Source organism: Kogia breviceps, chromosome 13, assembly GCF_026419965.1.
Source record: "Kogia breviceps isolate mKogBre1 chromosome 13, mKogBre1 haplotype 1, whole genome shotgun sequence".
Lineage (NCBI taxonomy): Eukaryota > Metazoa > Chordata > Mammalia > Artiodactyla > Physeteridae > Kogia > Kogia breviceps.
The window spans coordinates 6,611,511-6,635,393 of NC_081322.1; the positions used below are offsets into that span (position 1 = coordinate 6,611,511).

The 23,883-nt window shown below is 38.2% G+C and overlaps 1 protein-coding gene across 4 annotated transcripts in view; it reads right to left on the reverse strand.

The window, feature by feature from the left end:
- Positions 1 to 23,883, reverse strand: part of MYO6 (myosin VI) — a 145,708-nt gene that overhangs the window by 40,433 nt on the left and 81,392 nt on the right. For all 4 annotated transcript variants that reach the window (XM_059083087.2, XM_059083086.2, XM_067011286.1 and 1 more), the window contains exons 10-17: positions 18,372 to 18,452; positions 15,323 to 15,503; positions 9,986 to 10,130; positions 8,449 to 8,606; positions 7,017 to 7,108; positions 4,216 to 4,288; positions 2,555 to 2,682; positions 26 to 121 (exon numbers count right to left, since the gene is read on the reverse strand). In XM_059083087.2, coding sequence (XP_058939070.1) covers positions 26 to 121; positions 2,555 to 2,682; positions 4,216 to 4,288; positions 7,017 to 7,108; positions 8,449 to 8,606; positions 9,986 to 10,130; positions 15,323 to 15,503; positions 18,372 to 18,452 — 954 coding nt within the window. The remainder of the gene's footprint in view (positions 1 to 25; positions 122 to 2,554; positions 2,683 to 4,215; positions 4,289 to 7,016; positions 7,109 to 8,448; positions 8,607 to 9,985; positions 10,131 to 15,322; positions 15,504 to 18,371; positions 18,453 to 23,883) is intronic.

Sequence of the window (23,883 nt, forward strand, 5' to 3'; positions counted from 1 at the left end):
TCCCCCCGCTAAAAGTCATACTCACTGTTTCATAGCACACCGCCCCCGCGAAATGCCTGATAATGAAGCCTTCGTCGTCTCTGATGTTCCTGTGAACTGCCAGCTTAGACTTTCTAGGGATCTGAAAAACAATACACACACCAGTTATTAAGTTATCAAAAACATACTACACAACTTCCTTGAGAAAACATCTGGCCTGTGAAATACTGAAAATTATAAAGGGAGTTTTCATACTTTATATAATTATACTGCTTTTTAAATAAGCCTTAAAGTACCAGTAAAAATCTAGCAAATATTTTTGGTTATAATCTCTTAGGAAAGAAAAAAGGACCAAAGGTTTATAAAGTTAAATGCCTTTGTCTTAAAGTGGTGGCTCTTGAGTTTGGCTGCTGAGCTACAGTCAGCTGGAGAACAGTTAAGCCTCTTAACACCATTTACCTCAGGAGATTCCTAGGTGTTGCCAAGGCAGAGAAGCACTGTGCTAGAGAAACACCCAAAATCAGCACAAGGGACTCACCTACTGATTTAAACCACACACCCTAACACGTTTACACAATGAGCCTGAATCTATCTGAAGGAAACAAAAGAATCATTTTCCGGTTGTACTATCTAATTGTCATATCTCATGCTGGTATCGTATTTGAAAGTTTCCAAAATAAAAGATCACTTCTGACCCTCAAAATAGCCTAAGGTTAAGAAAGACGATCTCATTCAAAAATGAACAAGCTAAGACATCAGAACCGTCCCAGGCTTTTGCTGGGCGAGAGAGCTGGCAGATCACAGAGCCCCCCTCTGTGTGGCAGCAGGCCAGCACAAGTCAGAGGGCGACGCTGGGGTCAAGACGCCAGCCTGATGCCCAAATCCAACACTTCTCTCTCTATGCTAAACATGGAGGTCACCTGAGCTCTCCACGCCCGTCCCCTCCCCTCTAGCACGGGGGATGCAAGCAGGAGCCACCCCAAAGGATTATCATGAGGGTCAAATAAAGTAATTCAAGCAAAACTCTTAGAATGTGCCTGGCACATGCTAAAGGTTCAATAAATGGTTATTAATAATTTTATTTTCAAAGACTTACAACTAAAGCAATGATCTGTACGACTCAGAATTTGCTGTCTTGCTCTTGTTCTCTTTTGAGGAAAGTGGCCACAGTCCATTCCTGATGCTTTAGTTTGCTGTCCTTGGAGCTATACGTCTCTAAAACCCTGGTCATAATTTGTTGACTAGCAGTGAGTACTCTTGGTAAAGGTAACCATGTATCCACAGACTGGTCTTCACAGAGAGCGGTGGATAAACAGGACTAGATGTATGTCTTTAATCTTAGCAGCAAGTTTTGCTGGGGACGCAGACTGCTTTTTTCTATCTCCACTGAAGTGAGAGAGGCAGCCTCCACATCGTAAGACTTATTTACGGATACTGAAGAACTCCACATCGATGGAGCAGGTAGTTGTGAGATGCAGCCCCCAGAGAAGGTTATCATAATTATATCAGCTTTTTAATGCCTTCAACCTATTCACGTTCTTGATTTAGTTAGTGATGTGTGGAAACAAGGATATGTGCTTTCATTCACTTAAACTCCTGGAGCCATCAAAGCAGCCAATGTTATACTATGCTACAGTCTCAAAACAATAAACAGTACAGGAGGCAGCTGCCACTGTAAGCTGCTTTTCTCTTTTTCCTTCCTTTCTTTGCTGTTATAAGATGAGGCAGCACCTAGCCTCCACATTTCTCTGTGCTAGTCACCTCTATCTGGGTGCAAGGATGGAGTTGGGCTTGCATTACCTCAGGTGATGGTGGCTGAGTGTAAAGATAAACCCAGAGCTAGGTGAACATGGAAAAGACCTCAACAGCTGCGCGCTCCAGCCTTACGGAGAACGGCCCTACCGTTCACTGCAGCAAGCAGGTACTCAAGCACAGCAGTTTAGGGAACCAGGTCTTCTGACCCTTTCAGAAGAGTACTTCTCATTTATTTCGACTGCCTTTTGTATCTGTTTTCCCCTTTAGCTAATTCTTCTATTGCTGCAGCTTCTATGACCCTCTCTGAGTACATTTTTCCATTCAAAACTCCCAAAGAAAGAGCATCAGAATCAATTTACTGATCACTAGATGAATTGCTTCCACCAGTCAGACTCTTAGCCACAAGCTTTGCTGGTCTTACAAATTTGCAGACAGGTAGCTGCTTGTGACTCAAGGTGCTAACCCCTGGAAAGTGATCAAGGTCACATGAGACAAAACAGAGCAACTCGTGGCCACTCAACTCAGAAGGGAGAACATAAAAACAGGTAAACCTTTTTATATGTTTTAGATAGGTGAAATGTACTTTATATCCAGCTAAAATCGCCTTGATTAGATAGATCGGCAGCAGCAAAAATATACAGATACAAATTAAATGGTCATCTATAGAAGATACTGTGCTGGATTAATTACAGAAGATGTTTACAGCTGTTCAAAGCCTTACATAACTTATGATTCTAATTATCTAATGTCTAACGTCTAGTACATCTTTCTAAAAGTTTTTCTTCCCACCAGAGGCTCAATTTTGAAGTAGCAAACTCACAGAGAGTCGGAAATGGTCTTTGTGCTTCTGGTGAACTTCAGATGTAAAGTGTTGATCACTTGGCTGGGGAAGGCGATTTTCTTCATCCAAAATATCCAGTATTCCCGCTAATTTTGCTTCAATTAAATCTATTTCAAAAAATCAGAATATGACGGGATAAAAAACATAACATTTTAAACTTACTGATCACAAATTTTGAGAACTGATCAGAAACAATGTAACATGATTCTGTAAGTATTGTATTCTCTCACAAGCAACAGAGAGCAGATGAATTTTATTTCACATCTGCAATTTATTAGAAAATAACATCATATATTTAATATAGGTTTTAGAAAAACCACTCCCTAAAGAAAGCGACTAACATAATAGCCATTCCATCTGTAAGCAGGACAGAGGCTAAAGAGCCAGAAAGCCCTCCTCTCCCACATGACATCTATATTCAAACTGAAGTAAAACTACAGAAGTTTTTGCAGGCTTAGCTTCTTGAAACTGTTTATAGATGTGGATTCAAAAACTTTCCAGCAAAACGTCAGTAACAGCACATATTTATGCTCCTTCCATTGATGTTTTTGAATTTCCTGCCTGTCCAAAACAACTATAAAATGCAAGCTGCTTACATACAGAAGCAGTGCTAAATGGGACAGACTCTAAAAGCTGCAGGACATAGGAAGAGAAATCCAGAAGTGCTAAATGGGACAGACTCTAAAAGCCGCAGGACACAGGAAGAGAAAGTCAAGATTCTGACTGCACTGGTCAGAGAATGATGCTTCTTGGGCAATTAATGGAGGTGGAGGGGGACGTGTTCACTGAGCTATAAATAAGAGTCCTCTGATCGATTCATGACCCAAGTGGGCTGAAGGGGAAATGGAAGGGGAGGAGTTCCAGCCAAGATATCTCTGAGAAAGGATACGGTGTGCGAAGGGATATGCTGAGTGGACCAGGTAGGATGTGAAAGTGCTTTGAGAAGTAACACGAATGTAAAGTACTGTAATTATTGTTATTGTTGTTGTTATTACTATTACACTACCTGGTCCAAATCTAGCACATGAGTCACGGACTCAATTGTCAGATTCCGTTTTCAAAGCAAGGCTTGTCCAACAGCTGATTTCAGAGAAGGGTGGGAAGGAAAAGGCCGACTGAGCACTCCCTGGGTGGGACAGGGAAAGGCTCCTTTACCGATAAAAACAGACAAGGAAAACAGAGACCCTGTTCTCCTGCTGCAGGGTGCTATCTGGATGGGACACGTGGAACTTGTGACGCCAACTTGCCGGCCCGGCCAGAGGGTACGGGTACGGCTGCAGAGAATAGAAACAAAGAACTGCAGACGGGCAAAGCCAAACCCAAACCCTGGCAGACGCCCCCCGGGCTTCCTCACGCGAGATAAATCCCTTCGCTGCTTAAGTAATTTTGTTTCCTCCTTAACTTAGAAAGAAAACATCCCTCACGGTAGATAGAAGGAATTTTACGAAAACTTTCAGTATAGCTGAATTGGATGCCTTCATAGGAAAAATAACTCCCTAGCGGGACTAGAGAAGTAAAATCTCTCTCAAGTACCACAATTTCAAGTCCCATAACCAGCAGAGCACAGAAAAATTACTAGTGAAATCATTCACTGTATCTTCCCATATTTCCCAAAGTAGAGCAAAAAAAAAAATACATACCTATACAGTCCTGGTTATCCACATAATGTACTTCATTCACACCTAAACCTTCCTTTTGATAGAGTTCTTGTTCCTAAAATGAAATAATCATAATCATAGATATGGAGCTACCGTGTGATAGGAAATGGATTCACTGTGCCATATCCGATCATAACATTTATTGATTAGTCAGTGTACAAGGTTCACACCAGCTGATTCGGGGACTGAGAAGTCTTACCAAATATTAGGGAAGAAAAATCCTTGCCCCTAAAGCAAGGCGAAATCAAAACTTACACGGCCAACGTAACGTGATTCACGTTATGTGGAAATGTTCCCTCCTGCAGATAAGCACGCTTTTCCCGAAATACACTGGGCAGCCAGGCGCAAACACAGGGATCTGTTCATAACCATTCAAACCCAAGACAAGACCAGGGCTTTGAAACATTTTTAGCAATTCTAAAGTCAAACTTCCCCGTAGAATAGACCAGGGATCAGCAAACTTTTCTGGAAGGGCCAGATAGTAAATATTTTCAGCTGTGGCCATACTGTCTTTGTCACAACTGTACAATTATGCCACTGTAGGGCGAAAGCAGCCACAGATAACAGTAAATGAAGAAGCATGGCTGCCTTCCAACAAAATTTCATTTGTAAAATTAGGTGGCATGCTGGGTTTGTCCTGAAGGCCACAGTTTACCCCTGGAATACAGAGGAACATAACTTGCTTGGATAATTTTAAAAAGCGTAAAAAACAGCTGAACAAACAAGCTCCCTGCTGACATGAAATTTGTCTCTCCTATTATATATCCTCAATAGCCCTCAATCATCGTCTAAAGACAGGTAGAGCAGATTTATAACATTTATAGACAAGCACTAACATCAAGGAAAGAGCAATTAACTGCAAATGGGCTCTAATATCTACACAATGATATATATGAGGAGTATATCATTGAGGAAAATAAACATAATTTAGAAGAATAATTTACAAATCATAGTTAAGTTCCTGGGTGTAATTCTGGTATCTTCTTAAAATTTTTTTTAAAAAAAGGGGGAGGGATTTATTTACTTTTTTTGTGTGTGTGTGTGGTACGCGGGCCTCTCACCGCCGTGGCCTCTCCCGTTGCGGAGCACAGGCTCCGGACGCGCAGGCGCAGCGGCCACGGCTCATGGGCCCAGCCGCTCCGCGGCACGTGGGGTGGGATCTTCCCGGACCCGGGCACGAACCCGCGTCCCCTGCATCGGCAGGCGGACTCTCAACCACTGCGCCACCGGGGAAGCCCAGAGTGAGGGATTTTATCACAGATGGGTGAGCATGCAATGAGCTTAGGGTGATATATATGTCAACCTTTTTTTCCCCTGAATGTTTAAATATTTCCTCCCACGAGACGTACTATTTAGAAAAGGTTTCTGTCATTCTAGAAGGCACTGTCTACTTGAACTCCATCTGAATTTGAAATTCACACATTTACTTTAAAGAATTACTATAAAAATAAACATGAATCAGGGCACTGTCTCCTCTTCATGTAGTTTCTACATAAAGCTTGCCGGGCTGGTGTGGAAGGGAAGAATTAAGGCTGATTAAGTGAGAAGCATACATGCAAAACTTCACACAGTAATGAAAGGACTAAGGCTGCCAGATGAAACTTTTCAGGGAAACTATCTTGACTGATAGGTCCTTGTTTTAACCTGTTTTATTTATGCCAGCATTGGTGTAATATATAAGATATTATACGATAAGGTATAAAAGTTGGAATGTACTAGGAAACCCATAAAGACAAAACACAATAAAAATGGGGGAAAAAATGAATGGGATGGGGACAGGAAGGAAACTATTTCACATTTCAAGTCCAGAGACGGTGGGAACTCAGAACACAGCAGTGCTAATACAAAGGGAACAGTGCTGTGAGCCAGCTACCGAGAAGGAGGGTTCAGACCTGCAGCAGTCACTGAACTTCTGCAGTTTCTTCATCTGTAAAACAAAGGGCTGCACTAGATTAACAGATTAATTCTGAGTTCCCTTTAACTCTACTTTCTTCATTCAGTAAGACGTATCTCAAATGGCTCAAAGGAAAGACAAGGGTATCGGTAGGTGGAGAATTCAAAATACAAGGTAAAAAATGCTTAGCCTAATCACAAATCCACTGACCCAAAGCTCCTTTTACTCACTGTGCACTCTGAGGTGTTACAAAGGAACTTTCCTAGACTTGAGACGGTGAGTGCAGGCCACCAGTCATCTACTACAAGCAGGGGCAGGAAGTCCTTACTGGACCGGAGATGGTGTCCAGCCAAAAGCACCCCACTGACAGGCCACTGGCAGTGCACAAGGTATCCTGGCAGGGAAAGAGCTGCCCGGAGGTGGGCCAGGCCAGCGGCCCCAGGGAATCTGCTGGCCTGGTGGCTTTCCTGCCACACGGAGAGAGGGCGAGCAGGTAGCAGAGTGGACAGAAGCAGAGACACAGAGGAACAGGGGGAGATGCCCAGGTCAGGGGCTGAGAGCAGACTATCGTTTGGCGGTGGCAGGAGCAGAGACAAGAGAATCAGGAAGAGAAACAAGCAGAATTTCAAGTCTAGTAAAAGTCACTAGTAGGAAGCAAGAGACGTTCACTTCCGAGGAGGTGCCTATTAAAGTTTTTACTGGGTCCCTAAGCCTCAGCTGTACCGTTAACACTTCTGACGTGCCACTGGGGCCCTCGCTGGGCATCTCTGATTCCCCGGGCCACCTTACATCACACCCCATCCATCGGGGCTAACTGCAGTATGTCTCTGCACCTTGAAATTTAAAATAGTTTAATGCGGTTCTTAAATCTAAATTGTATGGCAATTACCTCCTTCAGAATCCTTTCATTAAAAAATTGTTGAAGTTTTTCGTTGCAATAGTTGATGCAAAATTGTTCAAAACTGTTACGTTCAAAGTACTCTGAAAACAAAACCAGAATCAAGAGTCGTCATCAGATCAACTTCACGTTAATAAATTTAACTAAGGATAAAATTTTATTGTATCAATGTTTAATTTAACATTAGGTTAAAAAATATACATATAATTGTTCCATGGCCCCCAAATGCTCTTATTTCAAGACTTAAATTTTGATATGCATTAAAATTAAGTATTAAAATACCTTCGCTTGACAAAAAGGTGTTTGTCAGATAAGATAAATGTCATATAGTAAAAGATGTAAAATATAAGTCACTTGTAAAGATTTTTAAAGCACAGGTGTTAATGCAATCTAAATCAAAGAAGAAAAATGACTTAAAATGTAAGTACTTTATATTTTTCTATATAATCTGTATAATTATAGTTAGAAAAAATATTATGGATACGAATGCATTTCTAAAATTAAGGGATTGTATTACATTATTTCTAAGATCCCTGTAGCTCTAAAATGTTATGACTCTGTGTATGTGTTATGCTAAAACGGTGCAGACCAGGAAACAAATGTCTGAAGATTACGAAATCTTAAGTCAGTGACAAGTGTTTCTCTACCTTTGATCAAAAGGTAATGCTTTATTGTAAATTTTAAAATATGTATTACATCGAAAACAAAACTCTGCCTCTCCCAAATGTAAACACTCATATCTTCCCTTGACAAAGGCAAACAAATTACGAAGGACACTGCTTCTGCACAGAGGGAATGCCCACAATGTAAAAAAACGGTCAGCCTTACTTTGAGATTTTTACAACACAGTAATTCCAAACAAAGCAGCATTCAGATATCAGTGACTCATTTCATTTCTGGTTATACACCTCCACAGTTGTTCTCAAATATTTATCTTGAGAGCTTACTCATTTGGTGGAAATTAATTGGAAATAGCTATCTGGTGACAACTAACAGTAATGATGAATTTTTACACATAGTAATGAGTTTGGCCTGTGTGCTAGGTCAACCTGTACCCAGGTCCATTGGCTGGAGCCAATGGTTTTAATGACTTAACTCTCTTTATCAGCAGCACTCAAGACTTCACCTTTATCAACTCTACCCATTTAAGAGTACACAGACATCTCTACCTATAGTAGTTTCAATCAACATGTTTTAATTTAAGCATCAGTGTGACCAAAATCCATGAGTCTTTCCTTTTTTTTTTTTGAAGCATTAGCTTCCTACTTAAATTGTATTATGAAATGAAACAGTGGCATGGACATACAACTGGAAATATATCAAGTGAAAGGTATTACAAGGGAAAAAAAGTTTTAAAAATTTTATTTTAAATATGTGTGAAAATATCAAACACATACAAACTCACAAACAAAACTATACTTACCAAATCCAGCAATATCTAGGACTCCAATAAAATAGGATGATGTTTCAAAAGGAAAACACTGATTTACTCTGTTGACCACGTGATCGAAAAGATGGCTATAGACAGTCTTTGCCAAGGCATCCCGGGCGTTGTTTGCTTGCTCCACTTTCAGGGGTACCCTGTAAAAGAAGACCGTACCAACAGAAATTCTTCATAGTAATATGTTATGGAAATAATGCCGTATTCCCAAGAACTAAGTACATATTCACTATGAAGAGCAAAATAAATAGTTACAAAATGTCATTCGTGAATAGAGACAGATAAACGGGGCTAAGCAGAATACAAGAGAATTATCTACAAGATAATTAGATTAAAAATCGATCACTGAGTAAAAGAACATTAGGCTCAAAAACTCTTTTTAGGGCTTCCCTGGTGGCGCAGTGGTTGAGAATCCGCCTGCCGATGCAGGGGTCGCGGGTTCGTGCCCTGGTCCGGGAGGATCCCACATGCCGCGGAGCGACTGGGCCCGTAAGCCATGGCCGCTGGGCCTGCGCGTCCGGAGCCTGTGCTCCGCAACGGGAGGGGCCACAGCAGTGAGAGGCCCGCATACCGCAAAAAAAAAAACAAACAAACAAACAAACAAAAAAAACTCTTTTTAACCTTAATTTATACCTCATTGTACATGCTGAATATATAAAAAAATTATTCAGAGGAATAATCGTCCATGTGACTTTCTTAAATGCAAAAGAAATTGTGTTTAATTCAAGACCACTGTAAAGGTCAGAAACTTGCTTAACACTGTTTAGGAAAAAAATGTTTACGTCTTAAAATCCAAACTGTCCAACTCTACTCTTTCATATAAATAGCTACATGGTACAACAGTGTTAGACGCTGCAGATACAGACACACAGTCCGATGAAGAGAGGCTGCCACAGGCAAGAATTTCCAAACACTGTGCTAAATGCTGTCATAAAGCGTGAGGCCCTGTGGGAATACCAGAAAAAATTATCAAAATTTGGAAGTAACCCTGGTCAGACCAATACTTGAATCCCTTCTAAACAGTGATTTTCCAACCTAAATTTCTTGTAACGGAACCCTTTCCTAAAGGGACTCTCATGTGGACACGCCATACTGAAGACACGAAAAAGAACTGCTTTGGAACACAGGGGAAACGGAGGACGTGCCTGCTGAGGACCACCCACCTGTGCTTTTACCAGCCTTCCCTTGGGTTCCAGAAATCTCTCCAAGGAACCACGCAACTGCAGGGCACTACTCTACATCCTCCTCGCTGAGATTTTCCTTCATAAGAATAATTTGGAGTTGGCTTAGCAAAGAATCAGGCTAAGCATACCTTGCTACTACTTCCCAAAGTAAGAGTTACCGAATTTTCTGAGTGGCTAAAAGATCTTTTTAACCTTATTTTTTTTTAATTTGTTGAAAAATTTTTGAAATATGTCACTAGAACTCACTGTCTGCCTTATTCAGCAAACGATAGAGGACCTGGCTTTTTTCCCCACAAGGCAGGATTTTTACAGAGCAATGAAGTTGGGGAACTTACTTTATCACTGTTCCTTTGGTGCCCCCTGCTGTTGTTAGCATGACTCTTGTAGTTAAACTTACACGAAGATCATCTTGATCCAAACCCAGTAATTCAGCACAATACTCCAATGACTGAGTAGATTTATTCTTCAGATTACAGCCACCTGATGAACACACATTTCAGTATGAAATTAATACACATTATGTAAACCAGATTTTCAAGATGCATTTCTTAGATGTACACTTCACTTACAGAAAACTATGGACTAGACAAGGCTTAGCTGTGACTTTTAATTTCACCTCACTTGTTTCCCCGCCCTTGGCACTTGTTCCACTGCCAAGGTCAGTGGGAGACCCTCACTCAGGGCAGCCCATGATACAATCCTTTCAGCTCATCAATTTTAGCCTGTCACGGTTTCATTGTTTATGCCCCTGCAGGCAAAATATGCTAATGATAGATTGTAATCCTTGTTAATATATTAAAATAAATCTCTGGAATAACAAGAGCGCCTCATCACTAAAATCATACGACTGCCGAAAACATCAAGGAGTAATTTCAGTGGCAGATGTTGTGAGGCACTGAAGTAGGTCAGTGTGGGCGTGGACGTTTGTCTGTGTGTGTGTGGGGGTGTGTGTGTGTGCACATGCATGTAACTTGTGAGGCTCAGGGACAAAGGAAAAGGAAGAGGGTGAGGCGGCCACGGTTATTTCCTGTACATCATATCTATAGATTTCTCTTTATGGTTTCAAACAGTTTTTTCTGGAAAGACAGAATACGACAGTGCTTAGACTCGGGGCTGTGATGGCTCTGCAACTTACTAGTTGTGTGACCGTGAACGAGTTTCTTATTCTTTCTGTACTCAGTTTCCTCACCCGTATGATGAGGATAATAACTGTACCAGCCTAATACGGTTGTTATGAAGATTAATAAGGTTATATACGTGAAGTGCCTGGAATAGTGTCTGGTACATAATAAGCACTATATGAAGGTACTGATAATTATTATCTTATTACTACTAATATTAAAAATAATAAACGTTTTATGAACATTTTTATGGTTTAGTGCTTATAAATGATTCATTTTAAGACTAATTTCAAAATTACAAAGAATGTATGAAATCGTAATGAGAATTTTATCGTGACAAATTAATAAACTGTTTAACAGACTGCCCTCAGGAGAAATAAACCATGAGATCTTATATGAATAAGGGGTTGTCAAGACAGTTCATTGGGGAAAAGAACAGCTTTTCAAACAAATGGCACTGGGCAATTGGACATCCACATGTAAAAGAATGAAGTGGGATCCCTACTTCACACCATACACAGAAATTAACTCAAAATCAATCAAAGACCTAAAGGTAAGAGTAACACTATTAAACTCTTAGAAGAATACAGACATAAAGCCTTGGGATCTTGGACCAGGTAATGGCTTCCTAGATATGGCACCATAAGCAACAAAAGAAAAAAACAGACCAACTGGATTTCATCGAAATGAAAAACTTTTGTGCTTCAAAGAACGTTATCCAAAAATGAAAAACACATCCCGCAGAATGAGAGAAAATATTTGCAAATTATACATCAGATAAGGAACTTTTATTTAGAACATATTAAAAAACTCTTACCACTCAATAATAAAAAGGCAATCCAATTAATAAGTGAGTAAAGAACATAAGTAGTCATTTCTCAAAAAAAGACGTACCAATGGCCAATACAGTTGAAAATAGGCTCAACATCATGAGCCATCAGGAAAATGCAAATAAAAACCACAACGAGGTAGCACTTTGCAGGCACTAGGGTGGTAAGAATGTAAGACCCTTCAGTTACTTTGAAAGTCAATTCCTCATAAGGTTAAATATAGAATTACCATATGACTCAGACAATTCTACTCCTAGGCATACACCCAAGAGAAATGAAAACATATGTCCACACAAAAACTTGCACACAAATGTTTATAGCAGCATAATTCATAATAGCCAAAGGTGGAAGCAGCCGAAAAGTTCACCAAATAACAAATGTATAAACAAAATGTGGTATATCCACACAATGGAATATTACTCAACAATAAAAAGAAATGATGTACTGATACATGTTAAAACATGGGTGAACCTTGAAAACATTATGCTAACTGAAAGAAGCCAGTCACTAAGAGCACATATTGTATGATTCCATTTATATGAAATGCCCATGATAGGCAAATTGACAGAGACAAAGTAGAACAGTGGTTGCCTAAAGGCTAGAGATTTGGGAGGAAATGGGGCAGTGGGGTAAGGGTATGGGGTTTGTATCTAGAGTGATGAAAATAGTCTAAAACTGAATATAGTGATTGTTGCACAACTCAATATGAATTATATTTCACTAAAGCTGAAAAAAAGAATAAGGGCAGAGGAATACTTAGAAGATATATTAAACCTTTAACTCTGTGAAAGTAAGATTACTACTATTTTCTAGTTTATACACACACACATCATCTAAAATTATATAACTCAAAAAGTTGACCAACAATAATTAATTCATTTAAATACTTGTTTTTTTTTTTTTTTTTTTTACTATTCTGCAAAGTTTCTTACACACTTCCAGGAATTATGTAAGGCCAGCACAGAAAAAATGTATTTTAAAAGTTTCAAAAGGGTGAAATAACACAAGGCTTTTCACGTCACTCCCCTTCCAAAACAGAACTTCTCTGAGCACTTTTTTTTTTTTTTTTTTTTTTTTTTTTGCGGTACGCGGGCCTCTCACTGTCGTGGCCTCTCCCGTTGCGGAGCACAGGCTCCGGACGCGCAGGCGCAGCGGCCACGGTTCACGGGCCCAGCCGCTCCGCGGCACGTGGGATCTTCCCGGACCGGGGCGCGAACCCATGTCCCCTGCATCTGCAGGCGGACTCTCAACCACTGCGCCACCAGGGAAGCCCTCTGAGCACTTTTTAAATTCGCTGCTATAATAATGTATGCTTTTTGTTATGTGGAATTTTAAAAACATAGGAAGCCCCCAGAGGTATTCTTTGCATTTCCATCATGAAAAGACTTTTAACTGCAGTGGGAGCTGTGTAAACATTTCCTGAAGAATAAATTCTCTGATAAAATAATGACAAATATCCAGTGCTTTTTCAAATTGCAAGGTCGTGCCAAAATTGAGCTCTCTAGGGCAGGAAAAATCAATCCTGATTAGAAAGAAACCATGTGAACCTACAGGAAGGGTCATAGGAAGGATGAAGAAAGATTAATATAATAAAATCTTAGCTATTAAAATAAAAATAGCCTAGTTTATTGATTCTCTGGATTCACTGCCTCATTCCAATTTGCTCTGCTTCCTGCTCATTTTCCCTTCAACAGAAGGAGGTTTGAGAAGAAAAATAAAAGATAATGTGAGTATCTGCTATGTGCCTTTTGACCATTTAAGTGCTCTGCAACTAACTAGATCATGCCACATTTATGATCCTCTGTGTACATCTGCATGTTTACCACACGGTAATAACATGAGGTGTGTGAAAATGCCACCTATCACTTCTAACAACATGTCCAAACTGTGCATTAATTCTTCTAAACTTTTTTGTATATTACTTAGAGCTCCTACAGGCTCCCTTGGTATAACGATGCTACGGTGCAAACGAAAATGTACTGTAACGTTCATTACATTTTCAAATCCCTCAAAAATAAAACCTAATAACAATTTTAATGCATACTAAGAACGTACCTGATTTTGCTTGGTTTTTCTTTTTGTTTCTTTTATTTTAATCTGGGAGTAATCTGCATTTTAATTTTACTTATTCATTAAAAACACTTAAGAGTGATTACTACATGCCAGACATAAGTATTCACATCATTCTACAAATATTTAACTCATTTATTCCTCTTTATAACATGAGGTAAGGCCTGTTATTTATTATTCCTAGTTTACAGGTGAGGAAACCGAGACACAGAGAGGTTAAGTTCCTGGCCCAAGGTCACACAGGCAGGTAGCACACGGTGAAAAGCCTGGCCCGAGACCACGTGCTCTTACACACCACACTCTGTCACACCTGATGTTGACATCACAGCACCGCGGACACTCAGTCTGAAAGGCACTCAGACTGTCGATTTCCATCTGCTCCGAAGGTTCAGTGACAGGGGGCAATGAGGGGCAGTTATCACACGTACTGGAGTTAGTCAGACATGGGGAGAACCGGCTCTCACAACTACAACTTCACTAATGACCATATTACTTACACTTCTGCACAGGTCCTACTTCTGTAAAATGGAGATAATATCCTCTACCTCATTATCTTTATTAAGTTCAGATTATGATTATGATGTTTACGATGAAACACAGTATATGAAGGGTCTTGCATGTAGCAGACACATTTTTTTTAATGTTCTTTTTCCTTCCTCTTGTGCCCTTTTCCTTATATGCAAACTACTGCTAGGAAAAAACACTTCTCATGGATTATTTCTTCATTATTTTACGAATGAAAAATCCAAGGCTTAGAGAGCTTCTGGGATCTGACACTAAAGCCCATGTTATTGACTACTATATTAAATGGTGCTTTCGATTTTTTTAAAACTCTTTTTTAAACAATGTATTTCTGCAGGAGTAAACAATCTTTTTCTCTAAAGAGTGAGGTTTTAGGCTTTGCTGGCCATCCAGTCTCTGTCACAACCCCAACTCTGCCACTACAAAAGCTGGCATAGGCAGGACATAAATAAATGTGTGTGGCTGTGTTCTAACAATACTTTATTTACAAAAACAGGCAGCTAGTCAGATTTGACCATGAGCCATAGCCTGCCAACTCCCACATTCATGGATCAAACTTAAGATCATACAAAAAAACCTTACTATTTACGTAGAGACTGAAACAATACAGTTGAAAAGTTACTATAGTGCAGGCATTTAAATCATCTGTTCAATCTGCATCAAGTTTAACCTGTTTTCCTTTCCCAGTAACAATGTATATGGGCTTTCATGTATTCAATTATCCTAATTAACCATTCCAAGTTTAGATCAATGAACCAGAAAAATGTCAAAATACCTTAAAAGATGGTAGAGAGAATTATTATGTTCACTTACTGGAAAAGATTAATATCAGTTGAAAAATTTAACCAAATATGACCCTGGTAGTTAGGATTACTTATCCTTCACAGAACGAGTTTATGCCTCATCAGTATCACTGATTTATTCAAGAAGAGCTCATAATAACTAATAATGCAGTATCCTGCAGTTGCAAGATTCATCACAGAATACAGCATATTCTAGAAATGTAGGGTATTAACAAACCTGCACACAGAGTAAATTTTCATATGACAATTACATGACAGAACTTCTAATTTTACTCCTTTTCAAAATAAAGCAAAACAAAAAGACCACAAGAAAATTTTAAAAAAACCTGAAGTGCTCCCGGCTTCCTCAAAATCAATATTTCCAAGGTGCAGGACACCAGCTACTACCCGGAACAGATCAAGTTTTTCTTCATCATCCAAACCAATCTTTTTCATGGCTGTGCACATTCTAATAAAATCTCCATGGTCATCTAACAAAGGATCTTTCAAGGAACCTGCCTTAAGATACTACAAAACAAGAAGACATCAATTAATTGTGGTTTACAACATTTAAGTATACTAACACAACCACACAACGTCTATTCACTATATAACATGCAAAAATAAAATGTATCAATCGTAAAACTTTAGTGTTCCAACACATTCAAAAACTGAATGACTGGGCAAAGTGTACCCAGGATTTATGTATTATTTCTTTCAATGACATGTGACTCTACAACTATCTCAATAAAAATTTCAGTCAAAAATGGAATGAGATGTTTTCCAATTTAATTACAATTTTAACTCTAAAACTAGGATATTACATAAAAATATAAATTGAGTGAAAATGAAGGGAATATCAGTGGTTGAAATGAATCAACATGAAACCTTAGGTCAAAAAGAAGGGAGGTTTTAAGGGTTTCCCTGGTGGTGCAGTGGTTGAGAGTCCGCCTGCCGATGCAGGGGACGTGGGTTCGTGCCCCGGTCCGGGAGGATCCCACGTGCCGCGGAGCGGCTGGGCCCGTGAGCCGTGGCCGCTGGGCCTGCGCGTCCGGAGCCTGTGCTCCGCAACGGGAGAGGTCATGGCAGTGAGAGGCCAAGAACTGAGGTCTTAAAACACTGTAATAAAAATTTAAATCTGACACTTAGCATTACACTCCTTCAGGTTAACTGCCATCAACTGTGCCAATATTCAACAGCAGTAACCAGTGGAGAGGCTAACAACAGTTCACAGCCTGGGAATTAATTTTTAAACTTTTCTGTATTAGTATATATGAGGTAAAGTGTATTAGTAAGCATTATGCTTATGCTAAGAATTTATGCAATGACCGAAAACATTTCCGAAAAAATGAAGAGAAAATCTGCTTTCTCTCCTAAAAGAATGTGCATCCAAAGTATTCATTTACTAGAACCTATAACAAACTCAGAAAAAGGAAGAAGAAAAGTCAGCCCTGCAGAAACTAGAAGGAGGAAATAAAAAATTACTGGACACAGAAAGATTGGACTAGCAATTTTCCAGAACTTGAGAATGAATAAGTAAAATCAAACATTAGGTAACAGCATCAGAATTAACTGGTCATTAAAGACGCCCCTAGTAGATGTTTTTTTTTTCCTCCAGGTTGCCAATTGCTTCCCAGCTAAATTTGTAATTGCCTTTCCACACAAGTCTTTAAAATGTCTAATTATGCATGTGTAAAATTTCTGGAAAATGTCTAGACAAAGAAATTTAATTTTATTCTTAAAGAAAACAATCACATGCAGCCAAATTTAAAACAAAGCACATATCGTGCAGAATTTTTAGTCTTGCAATTGAACGGTTACTTCATTTAAAAACTGTTTCTAATCAAATGTCAATGAATATATTGCTATCACGGCAGACTAAAAATACTGCATTCTCCTAAAAATAACACACAGCTTAAAGACATGCCAATGGAACTAGGCAAAGGATTCTAAAGAGTCAAAATGATCACCTCATCCTCCTGATAAAGAAGACAATAAAAAGTAATTTAAACATATTAAATCCATTATTCACTTATATATTTTTATATATAAACCCAGTAATATGAATACGATTCCGAACAAACTATGTTGACTCTAGAATCAGAAAGTGTACATTTTCTTCCTAAGACACCACAAAGACTGCTACTCTTTGCAGAGTAAAATCCAGTTTTCTTTCCTCTCCACTCAGTTTTTTCCATGGTAAAAGATCTAATTTATATATGTATATATTTTTTCCTTTGGGATAGCTGCAGTATCCCACCAGGAAATGTCCCCATTATCTTAGTGGAAATAATACAATTTCTATATTTCAATGACACCTTATAAATATATATATAGGTTATCATAACAAAGGAAGATACCATAATAAATATTAATGTCACTTCTTAAAGTTCCAACCATGGATATAATATAAAGTTTACAGACATCTGTGTCTAAAATGATAAATAAAATGTCAACTTAAGCAAAAATTAACTGCAGACTCATCTGCTTAGAATTCAAATTAATGGGAATTTTTAGTTGCTTTCTGTTCTTTTCTGTGAATATATTAAAGATATAATTCACCTCATCATTTTGAAAGTAGTCAAAAACATCTGACTCACAAATGCAGGGGCATTAAAAACTGAGTAAAATAAAATCTTGTTCACTTAAATATAAATCTTTTAATAAAATAAAGACAATATGAACCAATCCCTATAATTAATCCTGACTTAGTATTTCATAATTTAAGTTCCCTGAGTAGATACAACTTAATCCCACTTATTACTTAAACACTGCATATTAAAATTTATAAAAGTTGCAGTAGATTTTTAGATCAAGGACTTAATGTTTTTAAAATAATACTTAATGGTATAATTATATCTACTTACTCTTAGAAATACGATGATTTAGTAAGACCCATACATAAAACTTTTCATAATATATTACAGAAACATGATGTTTTAAAGAGAAATATTAAATAATACATAAGCATTAGTTCACAAGAATGCTCACTCTACTTACTGTCTACATCAAAGCTTACTTCAGCCTTGACACAGACAAAAAATTATAAAGGACATATTTTATACTTAATCACAATTGGGTAATATGAGAGTAAGTTTCAAAAATGTCAGCAAAGAATGATTCTTAGGCAGTCTGATGCCCTCATGCCGGGAAAATAACAAGAGGAGAACGGTGCACTGAGGTCCCACCAAGAAGACCCAGAACCTGTGGCTTCTGCAGATACCAAAAGAGGGGTAAAGTACTTCTCGGCGAGAGGTGTGGATGAGTATTTAGGTTTTTTAAGCATAAGCCTAAAAGTAAGAGATCTTACCTGGTTTCCAAAATAAAAAATAGAATACATCTTTCAGCAGTTTTTCTGTATTAAAGATTATAATTTTTTTAAAAAGGCTACTTTACCTCAGGACTTCTTCGGTTCTGCAAAATGTGTTTGTCAGTTTCTCTGTTAGCAAAGTATCTAGTGCAGCCTCGGTTTAAATACTATGACAAAGAAATTTAAAATACAATTAACAAATTTGATCCACACGAAAATAATACAAAGGAAAAAACAACTTATCAGATAAGGCTAGCTCTAAAGAATTTCTAAACATAACCTGAGTATTATTTAATCTCTCAATTAAAATCAATACTTCTATATATCATAAACATTTCATTCCTACTAATCACAGCAGGGATGGTGAAAATTGTAACCTGAAAATAGATTAAATTACATGATTAACATAAAAACCAATACCATAAAGCTTTCCTATTTTTCAAAGGTAGCAATTTTTTAAAAATATATATCTCCAGATAATTTATTCATTTTTAACATCTTTATTGGAGTATAATTGCTTTACAGTGTTGTGTCAGTTTCTGCTGTATAACAAAGTGAATCAGCTATATGCATACGTGTATCCCCATATCCTATCCCTCTTGTGTCTCCCTCCCACCCTCCCTATCCCACCCCTCTAAGTGGTCACAAAGCACCGAGCTGATCTCCCTGTGCTATGCGGCTGCTTCCCACTAGCTAGCTATTTTACATTTGGTAGTGTATATATGTCCATGCCACTCTCTCACTTTGTCCCAGTTTACCCTTCCCCCTCCCCGTGTCCTCAAGTCCGTTCTCTATGTCTGCATCTTTATTCCTGTCCTGCCCTCAGGTTCATCAGAACCATTTTTTTTTACATTCCATATATATGTGTTAGCATACGGTATTTGTTTTTCTCTTTCTGACTTACTTCACCTCTGTATGACCGACTATAGGTCCATCCACCTCACTACAAATAACTCAATTTCATTTCTTTTTATGGCTGAGTAATATTCCATTGTATATATGTGCCACATCTTTATCCACTCATCTGTCGATGGACACTTCGGTTGCTTCCATGTCCTGGCTATAGTAAACACTGCTGCAATGAACATCGTGGTACATGACTCTTTTTGAATTCCGGTTTTATCAGGGTATATGCCCAGTAGTGGGATTGCTGGGTCATATGGTAGCTCTATTTTTAGTTTTTTAAGGAACCTCCATACTGTTCTCCATAGTGGTTGTATCAATTTACATTCCCACCAACAGTGCAAGAGGGTTCCCTTTTCTCCACACCCTCTCCAGCATTTATTGTTTGTAGATTTTTTGATGATGGCCATTCTGACCAGTGTGAAGTGATACCTCATTGTAGTTTTGATTTGCATTTCCCTAATGATTAGTGATGTTGATCATCCTTTCATGTGTCTGTTGGCAATCTGCAGTATCTTCTTTGGAGAAATGTCTATTTGGGTCTTCTGCCCATTTTTGGATTGGGTTGTTTTTTTTGATATTGAGCTGCATGAGCTGCTTGTATATTTTGGAGATCAACCCTTTGTCAGTTGCTTCGTTTGCAAATATTTTCTCCCCTTCTGAGGGTTGTCTTTTCATCCTTTTTATGGTTTCCTTTGCTGTGCAAAAGCTTTAAAGTTTCATTAGGTCCCATTTGTTTATTTTTGTTTTTATTTCCATTTCTCTAGGAGGTGGGTCAAAAAGGATCTTGCTGTGATTTATGTCATAGAGCGTTCTGCCTATGTTTTCCTCTAAGAGTCTGATAGTGTCTGGCCTTACATTTAGGTATTTAATCGATTTGGAGCTTATTTTTGTGTATGGTGTTAGGAAGTGTTCTAATTTCATTCTTTTACATGTAGCTGTCCAGTTTTCCCAACACCACTTACTGAAGAGGCTGGCTTTTCTCCGTTGTATATTCTTGCCTCCTTTATAAAAAATAAGGTGACCATATGTGCATAGGTTTATCTCTGGGCTTTCAATCCTGTTCCACTGATCTATATGTCTGTTTTTGTGCCAGTACCCTACTGTCTTCATTACTGTAGCTTTGTAGCATAGTCTGAAGTCAGGGAGTCTGATTCCTAGAGCTCTGTTTGTCCTTCTCAAGATAGCTTTGGCTATTCGGGATCTTTTGTGTTTCCAAACAAATTGTGCAATTTTTTGTTCTAGTTCTGTGAAAAATGCCATTGGTAGTTTGATAGGGACTGCAGTGAATCTGTAGATTGCTTTGGGTAGTATAGTCATTTTCACAATGTGAATTCTTCCAATCCAAGAACATGGTATATCTCTCCATCTGTTTGTATCATCTTTAATTTCTTTCAGCAGTGTCTTATAGCTTTTTGCATACAGGTCTTTTGTCTCCCTAGGTAGGTTTACTCCTAGGTATTTTATTCTTTTTGTTGCAATGGTAAATGGGAGTGTTTCCTTAATTTCTCCTTCAGATATTTCATCATTAGTGTACAGGAATGCAAGAGATTTCTGTGCATTAACTTTTTATTCTGCTACGTTACCAAATTCATTGATTAGCTCTAGTTTTCTGGTAGCATCTTTAGGATTCTCTCTATATAGTATCATGTCATCTGCAAACAGTGACAGTTTTACTTCTTTTCTGATTTGGATTCCCTTTTTTTTTTTTTTTTTTTTTTTGCAGTACGCAGGCCTCTCACTGTTGTGGCCTCTCCCATTGCAGAGCACAGGCTCCGGATGTGCAGGCTCAGCGGCCATGGCTCACGGGCCCAGCCGCTCCGTGGTATGTGGGATCTTCCCAGACCGGGGCACGAACCTGTGTCCCCTGCATTGGCAGGCAGACTCTCAACCACTGAGTCACCAGGGAAGCACTGAATTTCTTTTTATTTCTTTTTCTTCTCTGATTGCCGTGGCTAAAGCCTCAAAAACTATGTTGAATAATGGTGGTGAGAGTGGGCAACCTTGTCTTGTTCCTGATCTCAGAGGAAATGGTTACAGTTTTTCACCACTGAGAATAATGTTGACTGTGGGTCATATATGGCCTTTATTATGTTGAGTTAGGTTCCCTCTATGCCTACTTTCTGGAGAGTTTTTATCATAAATGGGTGTTGAATTTTGTCAAAAGCTTTTTCTGCATCTATTGAGATGATCATATGGTTTTTATTCTTCAGTTTGTTAATATGGTGTATCACACTGATTGATTTGCGTATATTGAAGAATCCTTGCATTCCTGGGATAAACCCCACTTGATCATGGTGTATGATCCTTTTAATGTGCTGTTGGATTCTGTTTGCTAGTATTTTGTTGAGAATTTTTGCATCTAAGTTCATCAGAGATTCTGGCCTGTAGTTTCCTTTTTTGGTGACATCTTTGTCTGGTTTTGGTATCAGGGTGATAGTGGCTTCACAGAATGAGTTTGGGAGTGTTCCTCCCTCTGCTACATTTTGGAAGAGTTTGAGAAGGATAGGTGTTAGCTCTTCTCAAATGTTTGACAGAATTCACCTGTGCAGCCATCTGGTCCTGGACTTTTGTCTGTTGGAAGGTTTTTAATCACTGTTTCAATTTTAGTGCTTGTGATTGGTCTGTTCATATTTTCTATTTCTTCCTTGTTCAGTCTCGGAAGGTTGCGCTTTTCTAAGAATTTGTCCATTTTTTCCAGGTTGTCCATTTTATTGGCATAGAGTTGCTTACAGTAATTTCTCATGATCCTTTGTATTTCTGCAGTGTCAGTTGTTACTTCTCCTTTTTCATTTCTAATTCTGTTGATTTGAGTCTTCTCCCTTTTTTTTCTTGATGAGTCTGGCTAATCGTTTATCAATTTTACCTTCTCAGAGAAGCAGCTGTTAGTTTTACTGATCTTTGCTATTGTTTCCTTCATTTCTTTTTCATTTATTTCTGATCTGATCTGTATGATTTCTTTCCTTCCGCTAACTTTGGGGTTTTTTTTGTTCTTCTTGCTCTAATTGCTTTAGGTGTAAGGTTAGGTGTTTATTTGAGATTTTTCTGTTTCTTGAGGTAGGATTGTATTGCTCTAAACTTTCCTCTTAGAACTGCTTTTGCTGCATCCCACAGGTTTTGGGTCATTGTGTTTTCATTGTCATTTGTTTCTAGGTATTTTTTGATTTCTTCAGTGACCTCTTGGTTATTTAGTAGCATATTTTTAGCCTCCCTGTGTTTGTATTTTTACAGTATTTTCCTGTAATTGATATCTAGTCTCATAGTGTTGTGGTAGGAAAAGATACTTGATACGATTTCAGTTTTCTTAAATTTACCAAGGCTCGATTTGTGACTGAAGCTATGGTCTATCCTGGAGAATGTTCCATGAACACTTGAGAAGAAAGTGTATTCTGTTGTTTTTGGATGGAATATCCTATAAATATCAATTATGTCCATCTTGTTTAATGTGTCATTTAAAGCTTGTGTTGCCTTATTTATTTTCATTTTGGATGATCTGTCCATTGGTGAAAGTGGGGTGTTAAAGTCCCCTACTATGACTGTGTTACTTCTGATTTCCCCTTTTATGGTTGTTAGCATTTGCCTTATGTATTGAGGTGTTCCTATGTTGGGTGCATAAATATTTATAATTGTTATTTCTTCTTCTTGGATTGATCCCTTGATCATTATCAGTGTCCTTCCTTGTCTCTTGTAACATTCTTTACTTTAAAGTCTATTTTGTCTGATATGACTATTGCTACTCCAGCTTTCTTGTGATTTCCATTTGCATGGAATATCTTTTTCCAACCCCTCACTTTCAGTCTGTATGTGTCCTTAGGTCTGAAGTGGGTCTCTTGTAGACAGCATATGTACGGGTCTTGTTTTTGTATCCATTCAGCCAGTCTATGTCTTTTGGTTGGAACATTTCATCCATTCACATTTAAGGTAATTATCGATATGTATGTTCCTATTACCATTTTCTTAATCGTTTTTTGTGGTTTTTTTGTTTTTTTACAGGATAATAAAATTTTAATGAAAATTTCCACAAGAAATTTTTTGACAGAATGTGAAGTTTTATTATTTGTCTTTACTTTTTTGTCCTGAATGTACAAGAGGTTTCTGAATCATAGCAGATTTCTTTTTATTTACCTTATAGCTAATAACAAGTGTGTTGTGCCCTTGCATCTCAGTTTTTACACTTACACCAACATAATGAGAGCCAGGTCAAATGTCCTACAAATACAAAGTCTGTTTTGTTGACAAGGGATATAGAAAACAAATTTTCTGTACTTACATACAGAAAAAATAAGCAGTCGACTCTCTGTACTCAACATAGTCTTTTTGAAAATTTCTACTCTAATATGTTGGAATTTAAATAATCCTCTCCAGGGAAAATATAAGACCGTTGCTTAAAGCTTTACAGTCCAAAGATGACTTATTTTCTCTTCAAGTGTGAAAGTGTACCTCTGTAGTTACGTAAATCTCTGTAGAGTTTTCAATATCTATACAGTTGTAAATTAACTTCTATGGCTGGGTTTGTTTTTATAGGTCTTTTCCTTCTCTTTTGTTTCCTGCCTAGAGAAGTTCCTTTAGCATTTTTTGTAAAGCTGTTTTGCTGGTGCTGAATTCTCTTAACTTTTGCTTATCTGTAAAGGTTTTAATTTCTTCATCAAATCTGAATGAGATCCTTGCCAGGTAGAGTAATCTTGGCTGTAGGTT